Raw genomic sequence first — 14,564 nt, forward strand, 5'->3', positions numbered from 1 at the left:
GGGACGTAGCCCAGGGGAAGGAACTGCTAGTTCAAGTGGTTCACCACAAACCTCAGGGCCCCTGGGTTGGGACCTGGAGAAGAGGGCGGGCCCAGGTCCCACCCTCTCCACTCCCCTCCTCAAGGACACTAGTGGGGTAATTAAAATACTGATTCAGAGGCAAGCAATGGTGCCCTGAACCTTCCCCAAAGAAGAAAGCGTGAGACCCAGCATGACAGTACTGGCAATTTGCCACAACAAGCAGACCGCCTGTGCCTGCATAAAGCCCCACTAACTTCACTGAAGTGGAGATCATTGCAGGAGGGGGCCTTTGTCCACATGACCATATTCTCCTGCTCTATGCTCTCAAACCCCTCATTGGGAGCCCAGAGAGGAGATGGTCGGGCGAGGACTGACCCAAGCAGCAACTGAAGCACCATTAAAAGTTCATTTGGGACTGCAGTGGGAGTTTTGCTTGTGTAAGTGTAACCCTTCTGCCCCTCTGAGTTGGCAGCAACAAGGGCCGGGTTCAGTATCCAGGGGTTCTGTTTTAATAACACCATGCATAACCAGCTTGAGCCCCCACCCAGTGACCTGGGACACTTACATACCACACCCTCCTGGGCACCTCTAGGAGGCAATACTTCCCCTCTCGCAAGCATGGACTCTGAGTGTAGCAAAATCCTTTTAATAAAGGAAGGAAACAATGTGGCATCCCATTGGAGAAACCCCACAAACAGGATTATAACACAAACCATAAACAAAACCCACCTCCAAGTACATTTGGCAATGTCCTTTCCCCTTTAGGGTCTTAAATTACCCTAAAGTCCAACAATGCAAAAGTCTCTGGTCAGTGCCACCCCAGAATCCAGCCTGGGTGGAAGGGGGGGGGAGTCCACACAGGGTGTTAAGGGGCACCTTACATGGGCCATGGCCAACTGCTCCACCTCTCCATGAAGTTCTGCTGTAGCCTTCACCACAATCCGCTTCACCACACCAGCTGGGCCACTCCTCCAGCTGTCCATGCAAACCACTTCACTCTGCTCACTGTTCCATGGGCTGCTCCAACACGTTGCAAACCACTCCACTCTGTCAGCTGCTTAACGATAGGTCTTCAGGCTCCCCCACAGGTTAACACAGTGCTCAGTGATTTCAGCTCTTAGCAGGGGAGCCCTGGTGTTGGTGCATTATTGGCTCAACATGAATTCAGCTCAGCATTCTTTAGAGGAACTCCTAATAGAATCAAAATTAGCTCTACTCTTTAACAGTGGAGAGAAGAGGATGTGCAATTGGTGTTCCAGGCCCTCAAAAGGGGCCCCTACCATCAGTACACACACCAGTCCCCAACCTCTCTCTCTCTCTCTCTCTTCATGAGGTTTTGGACCCCATGTCCCATGTTTAGCAAGTACCACCCAACTGAGGTTGAGTCATCTCTGTCACAAAGCAGTCCCACAGCTCCCCATTCACACAATCAGGGTGACAAACTTTTTTCCTCCTGCCCCAATAACAAAGAAATTGGGGATCCCAGAGCTGTTAAAATAACCATCCCCATCTGCTGTGGGTTTATGCTAAGTGGGGAGTGGATGCCAATGCAAATCTTTCCTCACTCTTTGAAATTCTTGGAATTCTTTCCACATTCCCTACAATTCACCACCAGATGTCAGGGTAGCGCTCATCCTGACTCGCTTACATAAGGACTGGACGACTGAGCTCTTGCTGTTGTTAGCAGCTGCTGTTGTCATCGTCAAATCGTGTAGCTGCAACTACCCTGGGTGATTGGATTCATTCATCTCTGAGCCTATTAGTAGCAGTGCATTTCATTAGACAAGCAGAGGGGACACACTTGTTTTCTCCTCCTATAGTTTTACCATACTGCAGTTACTATTCATAAAAGGTGCAGTCAGGAAATGGTGTGCTAGATAATAGCTCATGCAAAGCAGATGGCACAACAGCCTGTCTTTCTCTGAGGCATAAAGAAAAACAGGGCTCTGAATTGTCTGGAACTGTTCTGAACAAAATTACTAACAAATCGTTCTGTGGTCTTAAAATCCGAACAGTATGTCTATCTGCCTATATTTTATTTAAACCCTGACCTTAGAAGAAAATAGGAGAACAATAATCGTGGATGTTGAGAAAGCCAATCACAGACGAAAACTGCTAGTTAAATAATCCATTAGTTTACAACAACACGTACAACAACAGCAGAGTTTCTTCTGCGCCTGGTAAGACATTTCAATTTGAAGTGGAAAGGTTTGGAACTTCCTTTCAGCACAAAAAGAAAAGCTTCATTCTAATTGTTCAGGAGCCTTAAAATGTTCACAGTTTTGAGCTCTCCTCTAAGAAGAAAAATCTCCTTGCAGGCTGAAAAAATCAGCTCATTTGGCACTGAATCATTTATTACATTTTAAGCTGAAGTTTTTAGAATGGCGACAAAAATAAAGGCTACCAAACACCAGGGTTTTAGAACTAAATGAAGTTTTTGTTTGATTTTTTTGTGCTGCCTGTTTTTGTGACATAAATAACTATAAGGCTTGTGAAGTCCTATAGTTTCTTTCTTTTTGAAGCAGGTTTTGCTTTACCTCCAATTAAAATTTGCAAGAAAAAACCTGTTTTGTTGGATTAACATTCTAAACAAAAGTGGGTCTTTTCATTCTGAGAGATTACTCAGAGATCAGTGTTTTGTGCTATAGAAGCCACTACATTTATCTTTATAATAGAAACCAATAATTTTGGAGAGCCATACAGAAAATATTATTTTGTAACTCCCTAGTTTTAAGGCAACAAAGGGATACAGCTAACAATTTAAAATTCAGGCCCACACTAGACAGTGCCTCATCTCTCATACCGTGCACTTACTGTGTACCTGGATCAGGGCACGACAAGGTTCATCCAGCCCTAGCTCAGAACACAATTCCACTCACATGGGTAGCCCCTGTCTCAGTCTCCATGGGCAAATAACATCATCACCAGCAATAGTTTTCTTACCAGATACTTTAAATAAATTTATTTCATTTGCCAGTGGCTGTGTCCACTGCTTCCCCTGCTTCTGAGCTAAATGTGGAAAAGACAAGCTGTATGAAGCCATATGCCATGTATGCCACAGTATGTAATTTTAATGTTTGGCATCAACATTTCTTGAGACAGGTCAATTTTTTTCTTCACTGGATACATAGTTTTAGCTATGAATGATCCAGTAAGCATAGGATCATAGAATCAAAGAACTGGAAGAGACCTCAAGAGGTCATCTAGTCCAGTCCCCTGCACTCATGGCAGGGCTAAGTATTATCTAGACCATCCCTGACATACAAGTGTTTGTCTAACCTGCTCTTACAAATCTCCAGTGATGGAGATTTTACAGCCTCCCTAGGCAATTTATTCCAGTGCTTAACTACCCTGACAATGGCTGAGATACTCCCGGAGATCTAGGGAAAGGTCAGATGGAAAAAGGATTGGTGGTGTGGATAGGTGTCCCAATCCAGTACTCTCAGGGATGGATTGGACCCCCCTTCAGTAAGAAAGTAGGCACCCAGAGCCCATGAAAGAAGGGAAGTGAGCTGCCACAGAATATAGAGAAAGGACTCAAAGTAGGGGAGTTGGAGAACCCTAGATGACAGGATACAAAACAGGGGGTGAAAGAGGGGGATGAACATTCGTGAAGAGAATGTGGAGAAAAGGAAGAACTGGCCGAGCAGGCATCAGAGGAAAAGGAAACCGGAAAGTATTGGAGGAGGGTAGGCTGTCCACAGAATGTTCACTACCAGGGCCTTGAGAGGAGGAACTCCAAGATACATTGGTAGGACTAGGAGAATGAGGGGCCATAGGAAAATGAGATGATGAAGGGCTAAGACTTGCCCTGCCCCAAAAGAATGAGGGTAAAGAGGAGGAAACTAGATCCCTGAATTGCCCCTGGTGTGAAGACCAGTGATCTGAAACAGAATTACGGGCACATCCCCTGCCCATAAAGTGTGAGTTCAGTGGGTGGAGGCAGGATAACCACCCTGAGGACAAACACAGTCAAAAAGTACCTGGTGCCTCCTCTAAAGAAGAGCAGGTGTCAGGGAAAAGGATCCTCAGCATTCAGCAAGCGAGGGAGGGAGGTGCGTGGTAGAGTGCTGGGAGCTAACAGTGACCCAGCACTCTGACTTTTAGGCACTAATTAGTTCTCCCAGAGAAGGCTGATTGGGAATATACAGTTAATTAGCTAATCAGGCTGGGAGGGCTGATGAATCAGTTAGCCATCAGCCAAGAGGTATAAAAGAAGAGACAGGAAAGGAGTGAGGACCTTAGCTAGCTGAATCTATTAAGTGCTAATATATTGAAAAAGGGAGACTGCAGTTCCTCCCTGGCCCTGTGGGAAAGAGCAAGAAGTACTGTAAATACTTTGCTGCATGACTGTATGGGTCATACTGATATAAATAAATTCACACAAAGTTGCCACTTACTAAAAAGTCTGAGAGGTTTCTGGGGCACCAGAGAATGGACCATGCCCTTACAGGATCAGTCTGGTCCAATTCTCTTTCTCCATATAGGAAAACGTATGAAAAGTTCATCTCTTGAAGTGCTCCTAACCAGCATCTGGAGGGGGGGTGGGGGAAACCTGTGCAGAGGCCTCACTGAATTATGTGGTATGCATTGTGGGAAATGAATGAGGGTTTACTGCAGTCAGTAATTACACTCCTCACTCACCTAAAATGCCAGGTTTGTAATTGCTACCACTACTCCTCCTGGGAACATAATAAATAGTAAAAGGCTCACCGTGTCAAATACTGTTGTTCCTAATTATTGCATTTGGATTCTGTCAAGTGCAAATTAAATATAGAAAACTGTAAGGGGAGAAAATACGTCAAATGGCAGGTGTGTTGATCATGACCAGGATAGATGATAAGGAGGCATTTTATTACTCAATCTTCTTTTAGTTCTCCTCAGCTTCTGCTACAAAATGGTAATGGCAAATGCTGCCCAGTCTAAGGTATGCTTCTTCCCCAGTATTTCACCTGTCAAAATCGAGATTCGTCTTAACACCAATGGTGAAAGCCTGGCCCCATGTAAGTCAATGGCAAAGTTTCCTTTAACTTCAGCGTAGTCAGAATTTCACCCCATATTATAAAAAAGGGAGGAGGGACAATGGTAGATGAATGAAACCCAGATGCCTTTCAGATGTAGAATACTGGAGTTAATGGCAGATGGCACAGTCATCCTTCTGGAAAACCAAGACACCTATTTGCACAGCTGCCGCATTAACTATGCAGAGATCTGGACAAGTTCTATGGGGATGAACTTTGCCTTCTCATTTCTATCCTGCTGAAGCTGACGTCTCGGCTTGTAATTATTAATTAACTATCCTGATAGCGGAAGTGCAGCTGTGCATCTCAGCTGTAATTCAGAGTGAGAGACACAGCCTCAGGGACCTGGGAGCTATTGGAAATGTCGACCAGGTATCACAAAGCAGCCGCGGATGGCAACCTGGATCTGTTGAAAGAAGCCACCAGAAAAGATCTCAATACCTCAGATGAAGATGGAATGACACCCACCCTCTTGGCAGCTTACCATGGGTACCTGGAGGCAGTGGAAGTCATATGTAGGAGAGGGTAAGCATAGTGGTGCTTAGTCTCCCAAAGCCTGCCAGACAAAATTATAGCTAGTAGTTGGCTTCCATTAATGCAAATTGTGAAGCAAACAGATCATTCCTTCTTCTCTAATTGACTTGAATGTGACACTGGGGTTATGGTGGTGGTGGGAATGGCACTTAACATTTAAACCAATATTTGTAGTTTGTTTTATACCTGGTTTCAGTAGCTTCTTCATTTCAGTTATGCAGCCTTAGGCCCTGATCCTGTAAACTGATCAGGGTGAACAGACCCCTGTATTCCTGTTGAGCCCCATTGAAGTCAATGGGGCTATAGGCGGCTGCCTTCATGGAGCAGCTTCCACAATTAACACTTCAAGACAACAGGAGATTGGCCATTGACTTCAGTGGTGGGGGTCACACCCTTTGTTTTAATATTCCTTAGAAACTGGCTCAGCAGAGAAATCCCTCCTTGAGAAGTCAACAGCAGCAAACAATACAGTTTATCAAAATGTTAATGCCTCTTGTTTCCAAAGTACAGATATTTTGTAAATGTAAATACCTAACAATCTCACGGTGATTTTCAGAAGGAAACCAGAATTGTGTGTTAGAGAGGACTGAACACAAAATTATGATTTCTCTGCTGTTCGTAGTTTTAGAAACAGTCGTAATGCCTAGATAGCATTCAGAGCTGTTGTTGGAGTTTTAGTTAGGCTTCCTGCAGACTGAAAAGGAATTAAATATAGAGTATTCCTCCAGGAGCTTTCTCTACTTCGGTACTTGGTAGCAGTAATATATCTAATTCTAATTACTAAATGTACAAATAGCAAAAATTAACATAAAAAGTCATTCCCTCCTCTAGATTATCCACTGTATTCTGTCTCCTCTGAGTCTGTCTTTTAGGCTTTGATCCTGCAATAAGATTCACCAGAGGATACTTTTTTTTTTCCTGTGCTGGGTCCCATTGAAACAAATGTTCTTTCTAGTATGAGAGGGAAATTAAATCAATGTGTTCTTTCATATAGGGTACAATAAACCAGAGGGAAGATCAGAAAACCAATGAAAAAATGAATGGTTATTTAGACATGTTTTGTCTTTTTCTTAAAGACAGAATGTAAACTATAGAATGCAAATGGGTTCTGTGCATGGTAAAGCGTAACAGCTAGAGGTTCCTCTTTGCTCATTGATCTTAGGTGTGGCAATAGTAATTATTTTATTACCCATAAAGAAGACCTATAAACTGTGTGGTTACTGCGATTACCTTAGGAGAAGCAAAAATAGATCCTGAGCTGCTGTATATTGACATAGCTCTGTTGAAGTTACTGAAGTCAGCAGAGCTACATCAGTTTACAGCAGCTGAATTTTTGACCCACAATGTTCAGAAGAGAAGGAGCAACTAACAGAGAAAAAGAAAAGATTATATTTTCCTAGGTTCCAAAGTCCCATGTATGATGTGTAAGTTAGGGCATGTGTCACAGAGCATCCAAACTCCCACAAGACTGTTTTCTCTCTTCATTTTAAATCTTAAATCTTTTTCACTCAAATCAGCTTGAGACAGGACAACTTTGGGATGCTGTTGCCATTGAGAGCCTCAAACAGTAGTTACAGCTTTCAGGAACTCATCATCCATTTTAACCTGAGATTCCCTGACTTTGTAGGTAGTTCACAGTGACTCACAGAGACACTATTCTAGTCTGAAAAATGTCCATTTGGGTCTCTGGGAAATGCTGCACTTTGGAAGGTTTTAAAACGAGGCTCCAGTCAGATGGCATTTTCTTGGTAGCTATTATTTTTAATAAAATCCTCTTATCCTCGAAGCAGAATAGCTTTCTGCAGTTTTCTGACAAAGACACTCATATAAAGTGGAAGTTTTTCCTCAGAATGGCTGCAGATTTTCAGGCTCTGAAGCTTGGAACGTATTCATTCTAACGTAAAACAAAACCACAGTAATAAGGAGCCATTGTCATCTACATTGCACTTTGCCCTCACAGTCACCAAGGGCCAGATTGTGCCTGGCCTTTGTGTACTGCACAAGGGGAGGAGAAAGCAAGAAAGCTTTCCCCCTATTTGCAACCCCATTGACTGGGAGAATCAGCTTCCTTTGAGTTATCAGGCCCATTGCTTCCTCGTGTCCAGGTGTGCAAGAGAACTCAAAGAGGGCAAACCCATAAACACGTGCTTAATTTTATCCATTGTCCCACTGAGCTGAGTTAGAATCAAAATCTAGTTTGCAAAGTGCTTTGAGATGCTAGGATGGAAGGCATCAGAAGGGAAAATAATTACAAATGATCGACGGCTAAAATTATGGACATAAGCAACCACCATTTTAATACATATCACAATGAGAGAAAGGATGGACTAGTAGGGATGCTAATCTTACTGGGTTTAATTCCCTACTTCACCTCATGCTTCCCTTGGGACAAAGGGCAAGTCATTTAGTCTCTCTGTACTCCAGTTCCCCCGCTGCAAAATGCAGGTGGTAACACTGTCCTACGTCACAGGGTTGTGAGGATACACTAGAAGTTGTGAGGTGCTCAGATACCATGGTAATGGGGGCTGAAAAAATAACTTAGAATTAACGGTGAATCATTTAAAGCATCTCTTCCAGTGACATTTGATGCCAGAGATTAATACCCGCTGGAGATTTTGTGATGATACGATCTCTTTCATTCACATTTGGTGAACCAGGCTCTGAACTTTAAAATCTGTGAAAAAGTGTGACCACACTGGTAAAAGGATGCACAAAATTGAGTTATCTTTTGAGCCACTGATAATATAATTTAAGTCTGCCTAATATCAGAGAAAAGATTCCAGTTTATTCTAATCTATTTGTGTGAAATTAGTGCAAGAGGGAGAGAGAAACTATACTTCTCACTGGCTTTAAATTAAAAGGAATGGATATGACAATTTTATTTTCAAATGAGTTTCTGCTTTTAAAAACCCAGGGGCAAAAACAGTTTAAGAAGAACAAAGGAGTTGAAGAAAAAGGATAGCTTCTCTCTGAACTATATTTAATTGCAGAGAAGACAAATGTCTAGCATCAGGGCTTTGCTCCTAATAATTTACCTATTAATTATCAATCAAGTTGCTTCCATGGAGACTGTAAGTATTTATTGAGGCAGTGGAATACAGTAGTCTCCACCCATTGTGCCTGCATCTTACATTCAAAAGGAAAGGCTCATCAATAATTCTTAAAAACATTTTGAGTGAAATCCTAGTCTCACTGAATTCAATGAAAATTTTGCCATTGACTTCAATGGGGCTAGGATTTCACTGAATCTAGGGTCTGATCCTCCTCCCACTGAAATCAATAGTAAAACTCTCTGAGATGCCCATCTGAAACACCATTCCTGAACAGCTTCTCCTTGGCTGGAGAGGGAGATGGTAATTTGTTGTTGGCCTACATGAGGCATGACACCCCCTCAGTCATACTAGCTGGCTTGTTGGCAGGTGCAGCATGCCCTCACCCACTTCCCACCCCTCTGCTCCAGGGAGTTAGTGAACAAGCATGGAGTGCCTGCAGTGAAGATCTGGGAATCCCATGCCAGGGTACAAAGGACAGTTCTTATGCCTATGTGGGCCTGTAGTTCACATCATGTTCTAGCCTTAAGAGTTTTCTCAGCACCACAGAGGGAGTTGGTGTCAGCCCTGGGATTAGAGCTCAGGCCACACATCCAGCCATGTTCAGCCCTGGACTAAGCAGGTGCAACACCATTAAAGACAGTGGAGTTGCACCCACTTTTCTTCAATAGAGCTGCATCCAGTTACAGCAGGACTGAATTTGGCCCTGGATCACAGTTCATTCCGATTGCATTGAGTGCCATGTTTGAGCTGTGTTTTGACATGCCCACCTTACTCCTATTTTGCTTTTCAGCGGTGACCCTGACAAATGTGACATCTGGGGGAACACACCTCTCCATCATGCGGCTTCTAATGGTCACATTCACTGTGTCTCATTCTTGATTAACTTCGGAGCCAATATATTTGCCCTGGATAATGATCTGCGCACTCCTCTGGATGCAGCTGCCAGCAGGGACCAGCATGAATGTGTCAGAATCCTAGACAAAGCTGCTTCCGAACAGAGTGTAATGAATCCCAAAAGAGTCGCCAAACTCAAAGCCCAGGCCCCGAGGAACGCTGAGAAACAAATCAAAGAATGTGAAAAGCGCCAAGAGAAATACCAAAACGAAATGACCAGGAATTTTAACAAAGAAAAGTTTGGATCAATGAGTTCTACCAGTGCAACAGCCTCCAGGACAAAGGTGTCCAATTTCTTTATTCCAAATACATTGGGCTCTTTCCCCAGAAATCTGAAGGACACCTTCAGGATGAAGTCAAAAAAGAAAGATGAAAACGCAGGTTATCAGAAAGCACAAAGCAATGGCCAAGAAGATGATAGGGCTGGGCGAACTACCGTGATGGATGTATTCAGTGAAAAAGATGAGGATGAATTATGTAATGACTTTAAAGGGAAAAATATTTCTGAAGATGATGGCGAGCAGGAGCATGTGTCCATTTTCAAACGGCCAGGTCTCGGCAATATTGTGTTTAGACGGAATTTGTCTGCAGGGATAAATGCTGAAGAGATGTTCTCAGAGAAAGAAGAAATAAGTTTTAAAATGCCAACTGAGCTTTTTCGGCATGAAAGGGCTGAGAGCACAAGTGAGCTAGATACTGAAAATGATTTCGATGTCCCTTGGCATGAGGATGAAATTGGATGGGATGATGATGAAGCTGAGAGCACCCCTCTTGAGGTATTTCTGGCATCACAGAATCTGAATGAGTTTGTACCTGTCTTCATGAGAGAAAAGATTGATTTAGATGCCCTCATGCTATGCTCCGATGAAGACCTACTGAGCATACAAATGCAGCTGGGCCCAAGGAAGAAAGTCCTCAGTGCAGCAGATAGAAGAAAGCAGGCACTGGAGAAACCTGGAAAGCTTGTAGATACTCGCTTATAAATAAATGTGCCTGTTGCAATAACTATGCATTAATTCATCATCCTTTTGCTATTTTAAAGCCATGTATGATTCTTTTCTGGCATCTTCCACAGGAAAAGACAAAGGGGTTTCCAGCTGATTAAGAGTGCACAATGGGACCAATAAAGAACATCAGTTTGAATGGATGACCTTTAGATCCTGACAAAAAGAAAGAGTATGCAGATAGGTAAAGAAAGGGCCAGAAGATGTTGAAAAGGCAAAGACTATAACAGAGTTCAAAAAAGAACTAGATAAGCTCATGGAGGATAGGTCTATCAATGGCTATTAGCCAGGATGAGGTATGGTGACCCTTGCCTCTCATAGAATGTCAGGGTTAGAAGAGACCTCAGGAGATCATCTAGTCCAACCCCCCTGCTCAAAGCAGGACCAATCCCCAGACAGATTTTTGACCAGATCCCTAAATGGCCCCCTCAAGGATTGAGCTCACAATGCTGAGTTTAGCAGGCCAATGCTCAAACCACTAAGCTATCCCACCCCTGTGTTTAAACTGTTTGGCAAACCTGTTCTGTTCGTTCCCTCTGAAGAACCTGGCATTGGCCACTATCAGAAAACCGGATACTGGGCTAGATGGATCTTTGATCTGACCCAATACGGCCATTCTTATGTTATTACATTCTTATGTAAAAGAAATAGTTCCAGAGATTAATCCTTCCCACTTAAAGATCCTGCTAGGCATATCTTCTTTTAACAATCTTAATGATTTAAAATATTACTGACAGCCAGTTACATAAAAGTCTTCCCTGCACTCTATAAGCAATGTGCCACAAGGCATTTCCAACCACCAGAGATCTTTGATTTTCTGTACCACAAAATAAGGTAATTTTCAGAATCTGAATACATTGCTGCAAGGTGTCTTCATTGACACTATTTGAGAACTGGGTGATTGATCTTGATTTTGACTGTATCCCATTGACTTTCTTATAGGCTCTGAATGAATGAATGAACTCTTTGTGCCAATAAGTTTCATATTCTTGTCATTCATGTTTTCTCACTGCTCAAGAGATGTTCCTTAGTTTTTTAAAAAAGTGAAACTCCTGGCAGAGCCACATTTAGTTTGAGTTGTATGTTCCTCTTTCTTGTCACATTAGTTGCAAAAGTTATTGTTTGATAATGGATACAAGGGCCTTCAATTACAAGAAGATGTAGGGTGTTTTTTTACTGAGGCCAGGGGAGGGTTGGCTAGCATTTGTATTAGTTTAATTTGACATGCCCTTTGCTTGGTCTCTAAAGAAATGCATTTTCCCTGCAGAGTTCTGGAAATTAGGGCCCTACCATTTTTAATGGAATTTGTATTACTAATGCCCAGTATTTTCTACTGGTCACTCATGGTTTCAACTTGGAAGCTGTATGTGACAGGGTGTATATACCCATGGGGAGGAAGGAAAAATAACTCTGTCCTAGATGGAGGCATGCACAGCTGGCCTCACCTCATTAAAGAAGCAGGCCTTCAAAACAAAGTGATGGTACTATGCAGGAGGGCCTTGGTTCCAAGGAGGACCGGCCTCTTCCCAGTTGCTGGATTGAGAAGACCTCTGCTTACGAGATGTGATTGCTCAGAGGGTTAGATCCTCTGTAGGACTGCTGGTGCAGTGTCCCCTAGAGAGCCAGGGCTGTGTGATGGGAGTTAATCCCTCCTCTTAACCCATGTTGGGTCTTGCTCTGTGACCCCTGAAGTCAACTGGACCCTAAACTGGGGAGGAAGGTAGATACGTTGGAGGGTAGGGATAGGGTCCAGAGTGACCTAGACAAATTTGAGGATTGGGCCAAAAGAAATCCGATGAGGTTCAACAAGGACAAGTGCAGAGTCCTGCACTTAGGATGGAAGAATCCCATGCACTGCTACAGGCTGGGGATTGACTGGCTATGGAGGAGCAGGATCTATGGCCTATGGCAAGGGGTGGACAATTGGGTGTACTGTGTATAAAGTGTTTTGCTGAAAATGTATATATTTCTGGGGGCACAATTACACCAGCCCCCAACCAAACTACACACATCTATATGCTGCTATCAGGACTCTGGTGCACAAATGGATCTGTAAATCTTATTGCTGTGAATAATCAAACCAGGGCATACTGTCTGATTCCATACCAAGTGGTTAAGTTGGTTTGGACAATAACCCATTTCTCCATGGACATTCAATGAACTTATGATGTGAACAAAAGCACGTAAAACTGGCAGGCAACTGCCAGCAACTGGACACATTAAGATCTTAACCCTGTCGAAGGAGGAGAGGCAGTGTTTTGGTAGTGGCTTGGACATGGGACCATACTGCAGTGGTCAGGACTCAGTGTTGCTGTGCATTGTATATTGTTAACAGTACTTGTGTTACGCTGCATATGCAGATAACCTATAAGTAATGTAGTAAGCCCTCTCCACCCCACAGTGTGCAGGACAACCTGGACCCAACCTTCTCGGGCCCACTATAATGGGAAGTCTGAAATACTAATTGGAAGAGGTGTGGTACGCCCGTATGAGAGAAGGTGCAGGGCGCTGTACTACACAAGGGGCAGTGGGACAAATGGAATATTGACATCTTCTACCTTGATGCCTGGTCCTATCAGGAAATGTGTCGCCATATGTCCTATGCTTTTCCAGGGATATCTGGGCAGGAGGATCCCAAAAGAAAAAAAAAAGGGGGGGGTGGAGTGTTAGGATATAGATATTCAGGCCTATCTGGAGAGGCCTATATTTTAAGAATTTAGGTGTATTCTTATCACTTAGCTAGTTACAGAGGTATAAAAGAAAGAATCAAAATCTCCTCTTACTGTGACAGGCTAAGGCCTTCAGCTAAGATGTAGTTAGGCAGCCATAAGCTGAGAAGTGTATGGTCACATCCTCACATTCCAAACTAGTCACATTGAAATAAGGTGCTATTGGGCTATTAGGAATACAATCCTGTCCTGATATTCCTATCACCTCCAGAAAAAGGGAAGAGCCTAGAAGATGTAAAAGGAAACTTAGTTTGATCGCATCCTATCTGGCAAGAACTCACTTATCAATAGACACAGCTGGAGAACCCTTATGTCTGTATAGATGTAGCTGTGAAATCCTCACTTCTGTATTGTTTTGTATGTTTATTTGCATGGTCTCTTGGCTGGTTCTGTAATTGTTTCTGTCTATTGTATAATTAGTTTTGTTGGGTGTAAACCAATTAAGGTGGTGGGGTATAACTGGTTAAATAACCATGTTACAATATGTTAGGATTCTGGGTTGCATTAACAGGTGTGTTGTAAACAAGACACGAGAAGTCATTCTTCCGCTTTACTCTGCGCTGGTTAGGCCTCAACTGGAGTATTGTGTCCAGTTCTGGGCACCGCATTTCAAGAAAGATGTGGAGAAACTGGAGAGGGTCCAGAGAAGAGCAACGAGAATGATTAAATGTCTTGAGAACATGACCTATGAAGGAAGGCTGAAGGAATTGGGTTTGTTTAGTTTGGAAAAGAGAAGACTGAGGGGGACATGACAGCAGTTTTCAGGTATCTAAAAGGGTGTCATCAGGAAGAGGGAGAAAACTTGTTCACCTTAGCCTCCAATGATAGAACAAGAAGCAATGGGCTTAAACTGCAGCAAGGGAGATTTAGGTTGGACATTAGGAAAAAGTTCCTAACTGTCAGGGTAGTTAAACACTGGAATAGATTGCCTAGGGAAGTTGTGGAATCTCCATCTCTGGAGATATTTAAGAGTAGGTTAGATAAATGTCTATTAGGGATGGTCTAGACAGTATTTGGTGCTGCCATGAGGGCAGGGGACTGGACTCGATGACCTCTCGAGGTCCCTGCCAGTCCTAGAGTCTATGAGTCTATGAGTTAAATTTCAGTAAAATAATTGGTTAAGGTATAGCTAAGCAAAATGCAGGTTTTACTATATAGTCTGCAGTCAATCAGGAAGCGGGGGGGAATGGGAACAGGGACTGGGGATGGGGGAATTGAGATCATGTTTTTCTAAAGGGGGAATCGGAAGAGGGGATGGAAACAGGGACACAGGCAAGGCTCTGTAGTGTCAGAGCTGGGAAGGGGGAC

General features: G+C 43.2%; 1 protein-coding gene across 1 annotated transcript; it reads left to right on the plus strand.

Annotated features, from left to right (window-relative positions):
• The first annotated feature begins 5,403 nt into the window (after positions 1-5,403).
• Positions 5,404-10,506, plus strand: ANKS4B (ankyrin repeat and sterile alpha motif domain containing 4B). The gene is made up of 2 exons (XM_030578917.1): positions 5,404-5,567; positions 9,420-10,506. The coding sequence occupies exons 1-2, from the start codon at positions 5,404-5,406 to the stop codon at positions 10,504-10,506; spliced, it is 1,251 nt and encodes a 416-aa protein (XP_030434777.1).
• Positions 10,507-14,564: the final 4,058 nt, after the last annotated feature.

The sequence above is a fragment of the Gopherus evgoodei genome, chromosome 10, assembly GCF_007399415.2.
Source record: "Gopherus evgoodei ecotype Sinaloan lineage chromosome 10, rGopEvg1_v1.p, whole genome shotgun sequence".
In the NCBI taxonomy this organism is placed as follows: domain Eukaryota; kingdom Metazoa; phylum Chordata; order Testudines; family Testudinidae; genus Gopherus; species Gopherus evgoodei.